At 38.8% G+C, this 15,199-nt stretch overlaps 1 protein-coding gene across 1 annotated transcript in view; it reads left to right on the forward strand.

Annotated features, from left to right (window-relative positions):
- RRP15 (ribosomal RNA processing 15 homolog) overlaps window positions 1–14,154 on the forward strand; it is a 66,969-nt gene extending 52,815 nt beyond the window's left edge. Inside the window, exon 5 of the mRNA XM_061382220.1 lies at window positions 1,403–14,154. Within this exon, the coding sequence (XP_061238204.1) occupies window positions 1,403–1,546 (144 nt within the window). The 3' untranslated portion in view covers window positions 1,547–14,154. The remainder of the gene's footprint in view (window positions 1–1,402) is intronic.
- Window positions 14,155–15,199: the final 1,045 nt, after the last annotated feature.

Below are 15,199 nucleotides of genomic sequence, written 5' to 3' on the forward strand. Positions count from 1 at the left end.
GTTCTTGTATGATCAGATCAGATCAGTCGCTCAGTCGTGTCCAACTCTTTGCGACCCCATGAATCGCAGCACGCCAGGCCTCCCTGTCCATCACCAACTCCCAGAGTTCATTCAGACTCACGTCCATCGAGTCAGTAATGCCATCCAGCCATCTCATCCTCTGTCGTCCCCTTCTCCTTTTGCCCCCAATCCCTCCCAGCATCAGAGTCTTTTCCAATGAGTCAACTCTTCGCATGAGGTGGCCAAAGTACTGGAGTTTCAGCTTTAGCATCGTTCCTTCCAAAGAAATCCCAGGGCTGATCTCCTTCAGAATGGACTGGTTGGATCTCCTTGCAGTCCAAGGGACTCTCAAGAGTCTTCTCCAACACCACAGTTCAAAAGCATCAATTCTTCGGCGGTCAACCTTCTTCACAGTCCAACTCTCACATTCATACATGACCACTGGAAAAACCATAGCCTTGACTAGACGGACCTTTGTTGGCAAAGTAATGTCTCTGCTTTTGAATATGCTATCTAGGTTGGTCATAACTTTCCTTCCAAGAAGTAAGCGTCTTTTAATTTCATGGCTGCAGTTACCATCTGTAGTGATTTTGGAGCCCAGAAAAATAAAGTCTGACACTGTTTCCACTCTTTCCCCATCTATTTCCCATGAAGTGATGGGACCGGATGCCATGATCTTCGTTTTCTGAATGTTGAGCTTTAAGCCAACTTTTTCACTCTCCACTTTCACCTTCATCGAGAGGCTTTTGAGTTCCTCTTCACTTTCTGCCATAAGGGTGGTGTCATCTGCATATCTGAGGTTATCGATATTTCTCCCGGCAGTCTTGATTCCAGCTTGTGTATCTTCCAGTCCAGCGTTTCTCATGATGTACTCTGCATATAAGTTAAATAAGCAGGGTGACAATATACAGCCTTGACGTACTCCTTTTCCTATTTGGAACCAGTGTGTTGTTCCATGTCCAGTTCTAACTGTTGCTTCCTGACCTGCATACAAATTTCTCAAGAGGCAGATCAGGTGGTCTGGTATTCCCATCTCTTTCAGAATTTTCCACAGTTTCTTGTGATCCACACAGTCAAAGGCTTTGGCATAGTCAAGAAAGATGTGTTTCTGGAACTCTCTTGCTTTTTCGATGATCCAGCGGCTGTTGGCAGTTTGATCTCTGGTTCCTCTGCTTTTTCTAAAACCAGCTTGAACATCTTGTATGAGGCTCACGTTTTTTAACACAGTACTACATATTTGTGTGTATATGATCATAATGCATACAGTTAATCTATCGTTTGTCTTGGTTTTACTCCTATTATAAAACAAAGTGTTGACAGGTTTGTTTTGTAGCCTAGAATTTTAAAATTTCCTTATGGTGAAATTGACTTTTGAATATTTTGATCATGTACTTTCCCTTAGACTGAAGCAAAATCAGAAGAGGGCCCAGGATGGATGATCTTGCGTGATGATTTCATGATGGGAGCGTCCATGAAAGACTGGGACAAAGAAAGCGATGGACCAGACGGCAGCAGACTGGGGTGTGGAAGTGACTCTGACACATAACGCTGTATAAGAAACACAGTTTACATTTTGTTTTTCCTGGAAAAATAGTTCATACTCTGAAAGTTGGGAAATTATAAAGGTTGCATTTGTAAGAAAGCCAAAAGACTTTCATTATTACCAACTTTGGTGTTTCCTTTTTTCATGTAAACTTTGTTAAAATTACATTTCAAACCTTATATGATTTTAAGCATTGTTCCTTAGAACATTTGTAAAAAGAAATATTTCTACTTGAGAGGTGCATTTTGCTAGGTTCACTGTAGGTTTACATATTGCTCTTGGATATTGGTATTTCAGCTATCACCGGTGTTTGTGGAAATGCAACATCAATTTATAATTAAAATGAACTCCTTGATGTTAGTGTTTTTAAGCCTCTAACTTACAGACCTGAATATGTATATTTTTTGTGGGAAAGGGTGGGTGGTGGTTTTGGTGAGGTATTGAGAAAACCTATGTATTAATAACAAAATTTTTAAATCATAGCATTTCTGATTTGGGGTAATGATTTTATTTATAGATACTCTGGCAAATAATGATTTAAGAAGTATAAAATTTCTACTTATATGTTGCCTTTTATATGCTAAGTAATGTATATAAATAATGACTTAGATTTATTTTAAATGTTGTTTATTTTTGTATGAGAGATTTACTGAGGTGGAAATTCTCATATTTAACTTACACAGTGAGGCATAATTTCTTAGGAAGCACATTTGACATGTTCTAGTTTCTCTTATTTTCCCTATTTTTGAGTTTTTCCCCCTATATTTGAGTTAGCTTAAATACTCTTTTATGGACGGACTGACCAGTGAAGTGGTAGACAATAGATGCGTAGGTGTGTGCTTAGTCACTTCAGCCGTGTCTGACTCTTTGCGACCCTATGGACTGTAGCCCACCATGTTCCTCTGTGCATGGCATTCTCCAGGCAAGAATACTGGAGTGGGTTGCCATGCCCTCCTCCAGGGGATCTTTCCCACCCAGGGATCGAACCAGCATCTTCTGCGGCTCCTGACTTGCAGGCAGGTTCTTTACCACTGAGCTAGCAGGGAAGCCCAGACAACAGATAGTCTGCATCAGAAAGCTGCATCTGAGTTGACACTTGATTCCTTATAGTTGCCTTAAAGATTACTAAATTGGGTGACTTTTAAAGTCTAGATGTTAAACAGAAAGAGATAAGAAAGCAGGACTATTTAAATACCATTCTAAAATTTCTGTGACACTGGGCCTAAGCTGCAAAGTTTGTAGGGGAATTATTTAATAAAAGTCATCTGTTCTTTTTTATAAAAGAGTTCATCTCTTTCGCCATCTTTCCATAATAAAAATAGTTGCCTCCTACTACCCAGTTGCACTTGTTTGCGTGTGTTATATATGGAAGGATAATCCTCCCCTCAGAACTATGCTAGAGCAGAGATGTTTATATTTGCAAACCCATTTGAGTGTTACAAGTATTATGTAACCAGAGTCAAATTAGTCCATGGCCTGGTATTTGTTATCCTAAAAGGAAGGTATACATCTCAGATATCAAATGCTTAAACCAGCAGAGCTCAAAATGCATTTTTATATTTATCCAAACTTTTGAAATTTAGTGTTTTCTTGAATTATAGGACTGCTATTTTGTCAATGTAATATAAATAAATGTGAACAGATATTCCTCAGTAGTAACACGAGCATCTAAATATCTCAATATAACTTAACACACATAAATATTTCAGTGCAACCTAATACGTAGATAATTTTGAGAAATTTGCAGCACCTAAAAATTTACCTTTTCAGAATCAAAGATTTTAATTTTTTTTTTTTGCTATTTGTTTCTGAATCATTAAAGCTTTGCAAAAATTCTCCTGTACTAACATCAGGTGATAGAAATGGGTAAATAACTTCTCATTTAGTTAAAAAAAAAAAAAGTTGTTTTTGTATAGTCCTTGGTTTAACTTCAAACTGATAGTAAGAGAATATTTGTAGATTTTCTTCTCTCAGAAGCTGTTTTACTCCAAAATAAAATTGAAGTGCTGTTATAAGGAAAAAAATGTATCACTTATGCTAAAAGGCTATAAAGCATATTTAAATTATGTGAAATAATTTTTATCATAAAAGATGGAATGTTTTTTGTGTATTAGTATTTCTGCATATTGACTATCAAATAATTGAGCAAAATACCACCATACATGAATCTAAGGATTAGCATATTATTTTAGAAACTAAGTGTGTATCTTTAGGTGAATGTTTTAAGTAATCTCTCATCTCTACCCTAAATATTTTACCCTACCACATTTAAATTCTTCTGACACCTAAAATATAACAATATTTGGGCATATGTTTTGGTTAACTGTTTAGGGTAATAGTAATAAATAGATTTTATTTTTGTTTAGAAAGCACAATGGAAAATAGTAAGCAAGAAACCAATTACTAGGTATTATCATATTCCCTTATCTGGATGTTCAGATAGCTAGGGAGAATATTCTCAGTATTAGCATAGTTTAGAATTACTTGTTTTTTTGTTTTTAGGCTTTGCAATCTCATGAAGTTATAGACTGACAGTAACTTAGAATCATTACAGTAGTTTAGTACTTTAAAATACTGAATTTTTTAAGTTACTTAGACTTCGACTAGATCAGGTATTATTCTACTCATTACAAAAATATATCTGGGAAATACGTTGGATGGACTAGTCTGAAGGCTCACTGTCAGTACTTATAACCTGAAATGGCTCTGCAGGAAGTTGCAGAATATTGGTTGACGGGAAAGTCCAGTCCTTCTATAATAAGTGGGTGGAGGGAATGTTTAAATTGTGGAAAACCGCTTAGGACTTTTCAGTCACTGTGTTTTTGCACATGTGAACGTACTTACTATTCAGCGGCTACCAACTAACCTAGTCTGTAGCCGCCCATGCTGGTCTTGAGGGCCATGAAGAACTGAACCATGAGGCCATCTAATTACAGTTTATAGACACCCAAAGATGCCCCTGTCAAACATACAACAGCAGAGAAGTCCTGAGGTTGACGTGTGAGCGGGAGCACGGACAAACTGAAGACAAATGGTGTTGCCGAGGGGTGAAAGGAGTAATAAGGAAAGGCCTGCAGGAGACTTCATGAGACTTAAATATCTCTTTAAAAGAGATAAGAGGAGCTCAAATAAGTTGACACTTTGGCGTCTTCTGCATAATTTTTTTCCTCTTTCTATATATTTTCCTCTATCTCTCTATATACTTATTTTTGTTACAGATTTTTATGAATATATGTGTTGAAGGAGTCATAAGTGAAATGGGATGGGAGTTTTATTTTTTCAGTCTTTTTAAATGCCCACAGAGGACCATTAGTATGCTTAGTATATTATTATTAATACATTCATGCCACATGAATCTCACTTTTAAAACAAACATTTGAAGAAATCAGTAAGTATTTTTTGACATTTGTAATTTCTTAAGGAAGTGTGTGTGTGTGTTGGGGGGGATGGAGTGTGTGTCTTAATCCAGGCTGCTACATCAGATACCGTAGACTGGGTGGCAAAAACAACAAACAGTTATTTCGTGGTTCTGGAGGTTGGAAAGTCCAGGATCAAGGTGCTGGCAGATCTGATGTCTGATGAGCACCCTCCTCCTGGTTTGTCAACAGCTGACCTCTTGCTGTGTCTTTACTTGAGGGAGAGAGATTGTCTTTCTCAGTGTCTCTTACAAGGGCACCTCCCTCATGACCCTGTCAGTTACCTTCTAAAGGACTCCACCTCCGATATTATCATATCAGGAATAGAGAGCTTCAACATAGGAATTGGAAAATGCATTGTGGGGGAAGATACAAAATTCCAGTCCATAGCAATGTATAAAATAGCAAACGGTACATTTGTACATAGACATGAAAGAACTTTAGCTGCCCTTGTTCTTCTTAACTTAAATTTCCTAATATTTAAATTTCAATAGAATTAGAAAGTTAAGTTTATCTGGCATTAATTGAGTACCTGTTCCAAGAACTGTGCTAGAATTATTTGAGTGATGATATTGTTTAGGCAAAATAAGGAATAATTTTACTCCTGTAAAAAAAAATCAAACCTCCTCTTCCTTTCTAAAGTTGACTTCCTGTAGTAAGTGCCCACTGTGTGATTTGAATCTTGCCGCAGTTTGGATTACCAGTGATAACTTGAAATAAATCAGTTACCTACCATGACTTAAAAAATACTTGTTAAAAAAATAACCTTTTAAAGATTATAGTGGATGTTTCACAGATTAAAGATTCAGATTAAATTGCACATTAAAAGTCTATTACAGTAGAATTGTACAATAACTGTACAGAAACAGAGAGTCCTGGAATAACGAAGCATGTCTGTACTAAATAGATTAGGTCTGTAAATAGATTAATTTGTCAGTACACTATTGATGTTAAGTTCATTTTTACTTGGAAACAATTTTCAGTTGAGGGAAGCAGAGTTCATAACTGCTCTTTCCTTAAATTCATCTGTTAAGATCAATGGGACTAGTGTTTATCTCCACTCCGTGCATCAGTGATAGGTAGAGAGTCTGTTAAGCTCTGCAGAAACAGTATGAAGACTGTTTGAGGTGAATTGGCAGTTAGAACAAATTTTGGAAATAGAGAGGACACATCCTTGCCTACAGAAAGGAATCTGTGATTTTGGGCCAGCTGGATAGATGAATCTTAACTACTTCAGTGAAGTTAGGCCCCTAGTGAATTTTTCCTTTGGGTGTGCTTTTCTGAAACTTGACTAAAAATGTCAATCATGAGGGGCTTCCCAGGTGGTGCTAGTGGTGAAGAATCCACCTGCCGATGCAGGAGACGCAAGAAATGTGGATTTGATTCCCTGGGTTGGTAGGGTCCCCTGGTGGAGGAAATGGCAACTCCAGTATTCTTAGCTGAAGAATTCCATGGATGAGAGGAGCCTGGTGGGCTACAGTCTGTGGGGGTCACAAAGAGTTAGACATGACAGCGCACACACCCATCATCTATAAAAACTGATGCTTCAAAAATAAGTCATAAGAATCCTTGAACACATTGGGAAGTAAAACTGTGTCTGAGATAGGTGACAAGATGTTTAGAATAATGACTGGTGGCAAGTCCTAAGAGTTGTAATGAACTAATCCGAACTCTGTAGATTGAAAAGATATCTTCCAGCAATTCTTAAACAATTTTAGGTCCTCTAAAGGATGTTTTCTAGCTTAGAGCCACACACTATTCTTCCATCTGGTCTAGTGAGCATCCTTCGAGGGAGTTTTGACTTCAGGCTTTTTATGGAGGTGTGTGAAGAACCTTCTGTACTCAGATGAGTTGTACTCAGAGACAGAGTTACAAAGTATGTTTTGTTAACAATATCTGGCCCAACATTGCTCACCTCACTCACTCCCCCCACCCCACTATAGCAGGAGTATGTATTTCTGTTAATGCTGTTTGGTTTTCATTGAGTCGTTGAACAAGAGTATATGCTAGAGAAGTGGGTTTAATTTCTTACAGTCGTAGTCCCTCCATCAGTACTGCCCAATAGCACTTTGTGTGGTGATGCGAGTGTATCTCCATTGCCCAATGTGGGAGTCCAAGTGGCTGTTGAGCATCTCTTTATTTAAAAGCTGCATGTGGCTAGTGGTAATATGTCTATCTGTGAACAGATTAAAGTTCCAGAGCATATATTTAGTCTAATAAAACATCAGCCAATTTTGGAATCATCAGTCTACTTTGAATTCTCCCATAAACTTTGATAGATACAATCTATGTACATACAAATACTGGTGTGATTTTATTGACTAAATTATGATTGATGTCTTTTTCACTACTTGTATTTTTTAAAGAGATGTGTTAAGTTGCTTTGTAATTACTTCCTGAGGTGTAACTATTATCCTTACATGTTAGGCCACTGTGCGTACCAAACAGTATTTGAGCTTTTAGTATTATCACCCGTGGCTTTCAGAATGAACACACTGAACTTGAAGTCTCGTGGCTGTGTGCTGAAAGAAGAGGTGTTAGGTGTGTGATACGCAAAAAAGGACATACTGAGAACTGCAGGAGCAGTGGGTAGCGGGTACCATCTAAGCCAGTGTTCCAGTGCTGGGGACTTTGGTCAGGAGCCTCCTTAGTTTGGGGGTCTCCGGAGGAAGTGCCTTCCGTGGCAGGGCTCCCGCGGTGTCCGGCAGCTCTGATCTGCGCCAGCACACACTTGACATCCTGCCCGAGCAAATGTAGCTTGCAGATTGGGGCAAAAAAAAAACAACAGAAAACAAAGTACACCATGAGCATTATTAGCACAGCCAGTTTAAAATGATGAGGTGTTAACCACATTTGTATAAATAACAGTTTCTCTAACCCCTGAATCATTATCCTGCATCTTTAATGCAATCGGTTCATAAACAACAAAGCAGGAACACCAAATTTGTATGGGGTCAGGACCAACTGGGGCTCTGAATGGAGAGACAGCTGAGAGTGTGTCCTTTGCGTGGGTGGCCTCGCAGCTGTTGATTCACCCTGGAGCTACTAGACAGTTGCCTCTGCACACTCACAGAACCAGCTTCAGTCTTAGGTAAAAATGGATCCCCTCCCCTGGGATGGACATAAACAATGGGTTGACATCAGCTCTCAAAACATCAGCCAGGCAGCCAGACACAGCAGTTACCCTGAAATACTGAGTAGTACCAAGCATAACATCAGGGCTGTTTGTGCATAATATTTGTCTTTGTATTATAACACTGGGCTCTCTTAAGTGTATTGTAAATAACCTCAAGAGTCCAGAAGGTTCAAGGTGACATTATCCTTCTTTACAAATGGTAGAAATGGTAGGAATATCTGTTGCATGACAGAACTGCCGTATTTTGGCCTTCATGAGGACTCCAAGTATACTTTTTAATGATGAATGAAGCTATATTTACATGGAGTATTTTTAGAAATGCCAGTATTCATTGTTAAAAATGACAAAAGAAATCAAAACTAAGTTCAGAGTTCAGTTTGGACTCTTATTAAGCCATGTGACCTTGCAAAGATGTCAAAACTTTTTGAGGCTATTTTGTAGCTCAGGCTTCCCTGGTGGCTCAGACGGTAAAGAATCCACCTACAATGCTGGAGACCTGGGTTCAGTCCCTGGATTGAGAAGATCCCCTGGAGGAGGGGATGGCAACCCACTCTAGTAGTCTTTCCTGGAGAATCCCCATGGACAGAGGATCCGGGTGGGCTACAGTCCACGGGGTCACAAAGAGTCAGACACAACTGAGCGAATAAGCACAGCACACATGTGGCTCAGGCACAGGGATCCGTTTGTTTACATTGGAGGGATTGGAATAATGCACGCACAGCGGCTGCCTAGCACAGTGCCTGCTCTAGTAGGGAGAGTCTGAAAAAACAGTATTACGTGGTTGGAGAACTAGGTGCAGTACATGTAGATATGGTATTCATTTTTAATCTATGTAATCGTAAGTGTTCTTCTCGATAACGAGTTTCCCCCATAAAAGCTTAAAGCCTTGCAGATAGTAGATACTTGTGAACACCCAGTAATTCTACTTCTAAAAACCCTCCACAGGAAAAGATCTCAATTACAGAAAATGCTGTGTGAACAATATAATAGCATTATTTTTAACAGCAACAGATTATAGACAAGTTCAGTGAAAGGAGGACATATAAAAATGTCTATCAACTATGGTAACTTCCACGTGTGTGCTACCGTTTAACATGAGGGCTGTGAAGACTGGTGAAATCACATGTCAAGAATGCATGTAGACCAAAAATGTAAGATTACAAGCATTATGGCTAGCTTAAGTACATTTTTCAAATGCCAGAAATTCATTAGATGAATATAAGAACATAATGCATTCTCTTTTTAAGAAAATAACTTTTGACTGTCTGAAAAGACGTCTCATACTGAGTACCAAGATTCTGATGTTTAAATGAGAGCTTAAGACATATTTACTGCCCACCCACTTCAGCTGTTCCAGAACCCAAACTAAATACTGTCTTAATACAACATTCTAAGGGTTGACAGTTGTTTTTGTTGCTAAGTCATGTCTGACTCTTTGCCTCCCCATGGACTAACCTGCTCCAGGCTCCTCTGTCCATGGGATTTCCCAGGCAAGAATACTGAGCGGGTTGCCATTTCCTCCTCTGGGGGATCTTCCCGATCCAGGGATCAAACCTGCGTCTCCTGCTTGGCAGGCAGATTCTTTACCACTGGAGAGATGCAACCTTTCAAATATGAGTTGGATCAGAAAAAGTGATAATAGCAAATCTTTATACAGTAATTACCATGTTCCAGATACTATGTAACATTTTCTAATACCCTTAACTCATCCGGTCTGTCTTCCTATAACCTTGTGAAGGAGGTGCTGTTGTTATCCCCAACATACAGTTAAGGAAACAGGCAGTAGCTTAAATAACTTGCTCCAGGATACAGAGCCAACTAATACAATCCGGTCCAAGTTCCAGTCATAGACGCCGTTAAACACAACAATGGTTTACTCACATTTTAGATGATATTAATGTCTTAGAGAAAATGAGATTCTAGAAATTTGTACTTTGTTCCTGGGGAAAAAAGCGTAGTACATTTTTTAGTCTCATATACTCATGACATGAACCTATGGCTAGTGGAAAATAGGGGTGGACAGCACATTTCAAAAGGCATTTTCCTGGGCGTTAAGCAGTTTAAAGATAGGCTTTATTTTGGTTGCTACAGTCAGTTTATTTATGCAACATGAAATGCTGGACTGGAAGAAACACAAGCTGGAATCAAGATTGGCTTAAAGCTCAACATTCAGAAAACGAAGAACATGGCATCCGGTCCCATCACTTTATGGGAAATAGATGGGGAAAGAGTGGAAACAGTGTCAGACTTTATTTTTCTGGGCTCCAAAATCACTACAGATGGTGACTGCAGCCATGAAATTAAAAGACGCTTACTCCTTGGGAGGAAAGTTATGACCGACCTAGATAGCATATTCAAAAGCAGAGACATTACTTTGCCAACAAAGGTCCGTCTAGTCAAGGCTATGGTTTTTCCTGTGGTCATGTATGGATGCAAGAGTTGGACTGTGAAGAAAGCTGAGCACCGAAGAATTGATGCTTTTGAACTGTGCTGTTGGAGAAGACTCTTGAGAGTCCCTTGGACTGCAAGGAGATCCAACCAGTCCATTCTGAAGGAGATCAGCCCTGGGATTTCTTTGGAAGGAATGATGCTAAAGCTGAAACTCCAGTACTTTGGCCACCTCATTCAAAGAGTTGACTCATTGGAAAAGACTCTGATGCTGGGAGGGACTGGGGGCAAGAGGAGAAGGGGACGACAGAGGATGAGATGGCTGGATGGCATCACTGACTCGATAGACGTGAGTCTGAGTGAACTCCGGGAGTTGGTGATGGACAGGGAGGCCTGGCGTGCTGCGATTCATGGGGTCGCAAAGAGTTGGACGTGACTGAGCGACTGATTTGATCTGATCTGATTGGAGAATTTATTATATATCTTGTTTGAGTATGTCTGACAACTGAAACTTTACTATCTGATTATCTGGATGCTGCAGAAATGGAACCACCTTAACTATTGGAGTGGATTAGTTCCCTGGTCTGTAGCTCCTTTTATATTAAAATATGATATGTTGCCCATAACTCTGGTTGTTATACTTCATAATATTAGATGGCTTATGAAAGTGTAAGGGCTGACATTTTTGCTATTAAGAATTTAGATATTCAAACTGCTTTCAGAGTAGATTTTAGGATATTATTGGCTAGGAGATAACAGGTAACTAAAACTTTATAATTTTTCCTCTAGAAAAGAAGTCAATGGAAAATATTATTGAGGTGAAGCTTAATTGCAGTTTTCTTTTTAAATTATAGCCCAGTGACACTGTATGATTGTTTAATAGGCCGTGATGAAAATATCCAGGGAAATGGAGCATGTCAGTTTTCTCCACAAATAGAAAGTTGTGAGACATACCGCTTTTCTCCTCTAGGTGGCATGAGTTAGGCTCTCATTGAATTAACTGATTTTTTTTTCTTTTTTTCCCCCCAATAACAGGAGTGTTGATTCCATTTAATTGTTATAACTGGTCACATAACTAGATTGATCTTATAACAATATGTAGTTTAGTGACTGTAAGAAACTTAATTAACAAAGACTTCTTAAAAAACAAAAACTTGTTATCTCTAATAACTAGTAACTAAATCATTTTTATGTATTGCTGAAGTCTCTCTGCCTCCTAGCATGCACTCTTTTCTGGATTTATTTCTTTGGTCTTTGATAAACAGTTTGCCATTTGATAGGAACTGTAAAGATCTGCCTTTGTTCTTGGAAAGACACATAGATACAGCTGAAACAATCCAAAAAGAAACCAGAAATGTAGGTGCAGCTCCCAGGTGTCCCTGGTTTTGTTGCAGCCTTTACTGTTTACTAAACTGGAAAGATCAACATGTAAAAAGTCAGTATGACATGACCTGGAAGCGGCAAATGACACAAACATTCTGTTCTTTCTTTCTGTACACTAAAATGGGGAGAGGACACTTTATTTTTACCTTGCAGATTGTTTCTCTGTTGTTCACTTTCCAAAGTTTAAAAATGAGTTTGGCTGTACCCAGAATACAAGAAACACTTGCTAATCCCCCGTCATTTTCATCCTCATCCTCTTCTTCCTGTCCATGTGGCAAATGGGCTTTCATTAAGCTCAGAAGAATCTTGACCAGGTACCTTTCAGGGGCTTCATCTTGGGGGTGATGCATGTTTATATAAACGCTACAATCATACAATTCAGCATTTTCAAATTATAGCTCTCATAGTGATTATTAGCATCAGTAGCATAAGCAAAGAAAAAAAAGGCTTGAAAATATGCATAATACTGATATATCACTCTTGAGAAAAGGTGAAAATTTAACTGATGCATTGTTACAGGTTCAGATTTGAAGGTAGCTTCATTTTAGGGTGACAGCCTGGGACAGTCCTGGTTTCCTCCTGTTGCCCAATGTGTTGATGAAAAGCATCCTCTTCACTCTTGAAGGTTTTTGGGTTTGTGTGATGAATTATACTGTTGCCCTCGATGTAAGGACTAACCTTTTCTGAGACTTGAAACAAACATCAGGAAAAGTTTGTGGCTCTTAGTCTCCATTTTTACAAACCATTACTACCATGTGGCTTTGCTTTTTACAATATTTATTAAAATATATTTACACTGCTTTTTAAAGGACTGGTTTGATAGTCCTTTGCTAGTTCTTCCTTCTAATGTTTAAAAAAAACCACATCCAGGTTTTCTGTTGATGTGCAGTTGCTACTGCCTGTTGGTTCTTGTTTTATTTTCATTTTTTTAATTGCAGGATAATTGAAGCAGCAGAAAGGGAAGGCTTTGGAAACATGGTTGGTACCTTTGCTCATGGAAATTTGCCCATTCAAACTTTTCCACAATCTATGAAGCCCCCTGAAAGGATGACACATTCATTTAAAGACTGTATATGTTAAATGATAAAAATTCTACTTTATGTTGTCCTACTCATTTTAATTATGAGAATATCATTCTGTTTTTCTCTTACCCTTTGCCTTTTCTCTTCCTTCCTCATTCTTACATTTTTACTTTGTTCATACGACTCTGTCATACTTTTCCCACAGCAGCCTAATTCCAGTCTCTTGCTTTGTGAAGAGTCTGGGGACTGCTGACCTAGTGCAGTTAGTGAAGTAGGAGCAGAGATTCAGTAAAGGCAAGTGTCAAACCCTGCCCTAAAAATGAAGGAAAACTCTGCTGCTGGCTTCATTTGATCAGCATTAGTGTTTCATCAAGCACATATCCATATTTTACTATATGAGCACTGTCCCCATAACGTCCATGTATTTGTATCTATCACTCAATGCTATTCATTGATATCCGTCACCAAGTGCTATTTGAGTGGCTGAATTGCACCCGGGGTAAGAACCAGAGTAACCAGAGTCTGGCTGATTTCTGTAAGCCCTGGCATTGACAGGATACAGGCCTCTGGAGGTTTGCCCCCCTTGTTGGAAATCTCATGGAACTGAAGAAAATGTAGAGACGGAAGGGCTGCAAAGCCACCAGCAGTAATCCATCAACTAGTCACAGTTCCAAGGTGTTAAGACCAGTGTTCCCACGGTGCATCATCAAAGTGTGAGGAGTTTATCTCTTTGAAACCTCACAACCTACTGATATGCTCTGCTTTCCCTTGTCCCTGTCTCCTGAGTTCACCCCTTTATCTTTTACCACCTCTGATCTTCTCTTTCAGCTTTTCTCCTCCCTACCAGTGTTCCTCCTTCATCCTTCCATCACTTCTTTCTTAAGATAAACCTGTAGATACAGAATGGAAATGATAATTGGATGATTTTTCATGGCGAAAAACAAAAAACTATATCATTTCATTATTTTGAGAGCAGAAACTTGGATAGACATGTATACAGAACATGAGACGAAACATGGTGTGGACCAAAAAATTGTTTTTGAATCGTGTTACCAAACATAATGGCAAACCATTCCAATATTCTTGCCTGGGAAATCCCCTGGACAGAGGACGCCTGGGAGGCTATAGTACTTGGGGTCAGTAGAGTCAGATTCTGCAGTCTGACACAACTTAGCAAGTAAACAAGACAAAACCAAAGATATAAGTTAGAACTTAAAAAGGCTTTTGGTATGTCTTCACATTAAAGAGTTATTTTTCATCTATCAAGTGTAACTATTGAGAGTATAATCAATTACATTTGCTCCATATATTTCTTTTCTGTACCTCCTGGTTTATAAGGCTTGAAACCCTTGGGGAGGCTTTCAGAATTGTTACAAATGAAGTTATTCTTCCACCAGACTTAGGAAGGACCTACTAGGTTATAAACTTTTGTCTGTGATCCTTAGGGGAAAAACTCCTCTGTAGGGGTAATTGTTTTGACATCAAGCATTTGTTTAGGATCTTGTAGGAACTGCAGGTAAGTTAAATGAATAGACCCATTAATAAGCAAAGAAGGGCTAGCAGTTGAAACAGCTGTACCCTCTACTGCTCTGATCTGGAAAACAAAGAATTCTATTTTAGGGTGTTAAATAATAAGAACTGAAACTGGGATTTGGACTTAATTGGATTTTGGTAATCACTAAGTGTTCTATTCACCATAGAAAAAGTGTATTTTCTTATCCTTTCTTCCTATAACTAGTAGGGGCAAAATATCATAACATTTAAATAACAGTGAGCTTGTGCTTATAGAAACTGCATGGAAGCATTACCACGAAGCAAATTCTTAGCAGCATCTTCCCTGGGTTTTTCATCCTATTTATATTAGGGAAAGATCTGACAAATTGAAGCTGAAAGAGGATACAAAAATGGTCGCTAACATTTAATGAACACGTATTAAGTGCCAGGTTGTGTTAGAAGCTCTCTTCGTACCATGTGTAATTCACAATCATCTTATATTCTTGGTAGCTGTGTGTTATCCCCATTTCATAGATGAAGAAACTAACACAAGGTGTCTGAGTAACTTGTCCAGGATCATAAAGCCAGAAAGTGACAGATATTTGAATCCAAGAAAACTTGAATCTGGAACCTACCTACTTTTTTTTTTTTTTTTTAACCACAATGCTCACCTGCCTCCTTGAGGGAATCGGGATGGTCTGTGGAGGTTAAATACCCATATGGCTATGGCAAAGTGGGGAGACAGCTCTTGAAGTCTTACCTGTTGCATCTTCAAGGGATTGCTCACCTGAGTGATAGAAAGGGGCTCCTCCTGCTA

Source organism: Bos javanicus, chromosome 16, assembly GCF_032452875.1.
Source record: "Bos javanicus breed banteng chromosome 16, ARS-OSU_banteng_1.0, whole genome shotgun sequence".
In the NCBI taxonomy this organism is placed as follows: Eukaryota; Metazoa; Chordata; class Mammalia; order Artiodactyla; family Bovidae; genus Bos; species Bos javanicus.